The sequence below is a fragment of the Larimichthys crocea genome, unplaced genomic scaffold, assembly GCF_000972845.2.
Source record: "Larimichthys crocea isolate SSNF unplaced genomic scaffold, L_crocea_2.0 scaffold33656, whole genome shotgun sequence".
NCBI classification, from domain to species: domain Eukaryota; kingdom Metazoa; phylum Chordata; class Actinopteri; family Sciaenidae; genus Larimichthys; species Larimichthys crocea.
Genome location: NW_020854444.1, coordinates 1 through 4,060, shown reverse-complemented (window position 1 = coordinate 4,060; position 4,060 = coordinate 1). Strand labels below are relative to the sequence as shown.

The following is a 4,060-nucleotide window of genomic DNA, read 5'->3' as shown; positions in this document are numbered from 1 at the left end:
AGTCCATTGTCTTGCCATGCCTTCGGATTCTTTGTAACTTTGATATGCTGTCTCTGTGCTATGATTGCACTCTAAATCCTGTACAAATCCTCAAATAGGACTTATTTTTATGGAGAAAGTCAAAGCTCATTAGCTACCCGGCTTTCCAGCTATCTTAGACAGAAAGGGAAGGTTTGATATCGGTCTGTAGTTGGTACGACCTCTGGGTTCTTAGCGTGGGCTTTTAGAGGGTTTAATTACAAGCTACCTTACGGCCTGTGGTAACCTATCTGTCATAAGACAGGATTAATCGTATCCAATAAAGACTGAATAACTAGAGGAGGTAACAACCTCCTTGAGCAGCCTGGTTGGTATGGGGTTTACGCGACAGTTGACTGGCTTAGCTGCCGAAATGATTAAAGTTATTTCTGAAGGTCGTGGGAGAAAAAACCGTCTAACAATCCGGTTTTACAGCGTTTCCAACCACATGCGTCTGCTCCGCATGCCGCTCCCTGCTGTTGGGGCACAAGCACCCGGTTGATTCATTTTAATTACTCTTTTTCATTCCCTTATTTTCTTGTTTTCCTGGCTCACGGTGCTGCCCCTTCTGCCCTTCAGCTCTCCCACTTCGCCTACGGCCCGGAGCTCGCCTCTAACCTGTAAAACTTAACCTGGCTCGATGTTTCCGTTGGGTGCGTGCGGTACGCCCCCGCCTTTCCCTCCCTTCTCCTTCGTTTCGTCGGTTTCGGCTTTCTTCCTGGCTTGCGTCAACCTCTGCTCCCCCTCCCCCCCCTCGACCGTCCTTCGCCGGCCCTTGTCTTCTCAGCCTTGCGGAAGTGGGCCGATTCATTTCGCTCCTTTCTTCCTCGCCGCCGGCTCGTTGGCGCCCGCTCCACCCTCACTCTTTCATCCTCCGCTCTTCATTTCCTTGCCCTCCGCCCCTTTCGATGCCCGCCCTGCTCGTTTTCTTGCTGCCTCTCTTTGTTTGTTTTCTCTTTCTTCCCTCTTGTCGGTGGCCGGGGGCCAGCCACCACGCCTCTCTCCTCCTCCCGGCTGGGTGGGCCCCTGTCTCCTGGCGCGCCGGCCGCGTGTCCGCCTCGGCGTTTCCCCGTTCTGTCCTCCGTTCTTCCGTCCTGCGTCCACCCCTTGCCCGTCCCCCTCCCTCGCGCCCTGCCCCCGACACTTCCTATCTTCCGCCGTCTCTTGCCCTCGCCTGTTCCCGCCCTTCTTGGCGTGGTTTCTTGGCCTGCCCCCTCCCTTCTCTTGCCCCTGCTCGCCCTTCCGTCTTCCTTCTCCCCCATCTGTGTCCTCATTGTTTTTCATGGGTTTCTTTTGCCGGGCTTTCTTTGCCCCTGTTTGTGTGTTTGCCTGTGTGCTTGTTTTGTTGTGTTTGTGGTGTGTGTGCGTCTGGCCTGTTGTGTGTGGTGGGTGTTTCTCTCTCTCTTGTTGTGTTTGTGTCTGCGCGCGCCGGCTCCCGTGGCCGCCTTCCCCCTGTCTGTGCTGTGCTCTCCTCCCCCGTTCCCCCGTTCGTCCCCCCGCCGGCTTTTGCGGTTGGCCCGCCCCCGGGTTGCGTCTGCGTTTCGCGTCCTTGTCCCGGTGCTGGCTGCTGTGTTGTTGCGGCCGTCTCTGTTGCCTGCTCTCTCGCCGTTGGCCCCCCCCCCTTCCGGTCTGCCTTCCCCCCCGCCTGCCCCGCCCTGTTGTGGTCTCTCTTGTCCCGCCCCCTTGTCTCTTTGTTGGGCGTCCGCGCCCGCCGTGCTCTTTTGGCCCCTTTTCTCCCCCTCCATGGGGGTGCTGCGGTGTGCCCGCGCGTTTGTCGTCCTTCTTGGCGGCGTGCCACCGCCCCCCCCGGCCGCCGGGCCGCCCCCGCTCGCCCGGCGGGTTCCCCGCTTGGGCTTTTTCGGGGCCCTCCCCTCCGCCCCGGGGTTTTCCGCCCCCCTCTCCCCCCTGCTTCTGGGCCCGTGCCCCGGTGTGGGTGCTCTGCGGGGGCCCGGGCCCTGTGTGGTGTTTGCTGTTTTCCTCTCTTTTTCTTTCCTTCTCTTCCCCCCCTTTTCTCTTCGCCCCTTTCCTCCTCTCCCGTTGCCTGCCGGCCCTCCCCGCTCTGTGGTGCCCTGGTTGTTCTGCCCCGCGTCGGCCTTCTGCCGTGCTTCTCTGTTGTGTCCTCTGTCGCCCCTTTCGCTGCCCCGGTCGCCTTCGCCTTGTCCATTCCTGTCTCCGGCCCGTGTCCCTTGGCCGGCCCCCGTTGCCTCGTTCTCCGCGTGTCCCCCTTTGCCGGCCCGCTTGCCCTCGTCTCCGCCCTTGTGTGGCCGGCCCTGCGCCCCGTCGCCTGCCTCGACCGTGTGCCCTGTGCCTCCGTGGTGTGTTGTTGTGCGTTTCCGTTTTCTTTTGCGGGCTTGTCCTTCCCTTCGTGTGCGGGGCCCCCTCTTCCCCCGCTTCCGGTTTCTCTCCCCGGTGCCTTTTCTCGTTTGCTGTCTCTCTGCTGCCTCCTTTGTGCCTCTTCCTCGTCGCTTTCGCCCGTCCCTTCCGGGCGTGGCTGCCTGCGTGCCTTCGTGCTCCTTTCTTTTTTGGGACCCCTTTGTCGGGCTGTTCGCTGCGCCCCGTCGGGCGCTTTGGGCCCCCTCCTCCGCTCGGCCTCCGCGGGGTTTCCCGGTGTGTTTTCGGCCTCCTCGGCCGCGTTTTTCCCGGGCGTGTGCTTTTTCCGGCCTCTCCGCGGCCGGCCGCCCGGTTTTTCCCGCGGGTGTTTTCGGCCCTCCTGCTCTTCCTGTCTGTGTGTGGTGGTTGGGCCCTCTGCTCTGGCTGCCCTGTTCCCTCGTTCCGCTGCCTTCCCTCTGGTCCGCTCCCTCCGTCGTTGTCTTCAGCCCCCTGCTTCTGTTTCCCCGTGGCTCTTCCCCCGTCTGCGGCCTGGCCTGTTTTCTGCTCCTGGTGGTTCCCTCCGCCCCTCTTTCGGGTTTCTGGGGGCTGGCGCTGCCCGCCCCCGGTTTGTTCTGCGCTCTTTTGCCTTCCCTTGGTCTCCCCCGCGTTGCTCCCCTCCTGCCCTCCTCTCCCCCCCGCTTCCCTCTGCCTGCCCCGTGGTTGTTTTCTTGCTCGCCCTTTTCGTGGGCCCATGCTGTTGCGCCGTTTTCCGTTTTCTTCGTCTTGCCCCGCCTCTCCTCCCTCCCTTTTCCTCTTCCCCGGGTCTCTTGTTTGTTGCTCCCGCCCCCTCCTCCTTTTCGCTTCGTTTTTCTGTGGGTTTGCTTTTTCTTTTTCTGTGTTCTCCCGTGCCCCCTGTTTGCCGGCTGTTTCGGTTTTCTCTTCCTTTCGCTGCCTTTGTGGCTCTTTGTCTTTTGCGGGCCTGGGCCCGACGGTTCGGCTGCGGGGCCGTGCGTGAGTGATGTGTCTCGGTCTTTGTGCGTCTCCCCTCTCCTGTGTCTGCCTGTCTGTTGTCCTTTTGTCTTGTTCTTTGCGTCCGTCGCACTTTCTTGTGTCTCCTCCCCGCTTGTCCGTTTGGGGGTCGTTCCTCGTTCCTTTGTGTTTGTCTTTTCCTTCTCTTTGTTGTTCCCGTGTTGGCTGGTGTTCTCTGGTTCGGTTTCCTGCTACCTATCGTACTGCGGCCTTTGGTGCGGTTTTTGCTTGTTTGGTTTTGCGGCCTTTTCACCTTTTTGGCTGCTGTTGCTCCTGTCCCTCTACCCTTTTTCCGCGTTCCCTTCGTTGTATGTCATTTTTCCCCCTACCCCCTCCTTCTCCTCGTTACTTCCCATCTCTCTTTCGGTTCTCCTCTTGGCTCTTGCGCTGGCTGTGTGGCTGTTTTCCGTCGCTAGGCCACGTTGGTTTCGCTCCATCTCTTTCTTGTACTTTTCTGTGGCCCTGTTGTGTCTTGTTTTACGCTCGACCTTTTGTCTGTGTGTTTTCCTTGGCGCCCGTGGCCCTGTCCCGCGCTCTCTGCGCCGGCTCCACTCGTTTTCCCTGCCTTTCGGTCTTCCACTCCTTCGTCTTGGACTGTCCGCTCTTTTGTTCGGCCCCCGTTGCTTGTTATGTTCCGCTCTCTTCTTACCTCTCTTGTTTCGCTTCCGGTTTACCGTCTTTGCCGACTTCATCGTGGGCTCTC

General features: G+C 60.0%; 1 protein-coding gene across 1 annotated transcript; it reads right to left on the bottom strand.

Moving 5' to 3' along the window:
• Positions 1–885: 885 nt before the first annotated feature.
• On the bottom strand, positions 886–4,049 carry LOC113744976 (hornerin-like). Its single transcript, XM_027276329.1, has 4 exons — positions 4,007–4,049; positions 2,068–3,325; positions 1,448–1,956; positions 886–1,331 (listed from the first exon to the last, which is right to left on the bottom strand). The coding sequence occupies exons 1-4, from the start codon at positions 4,047–4,049 to the stop codon at positions 886–888; spliced, it is 2,256 nt and encodes a 751-aa protein (XP_027132130.1).
• Between the last annotated feature and the right edge of the window lie 11 nt (positions 4,050–4,060).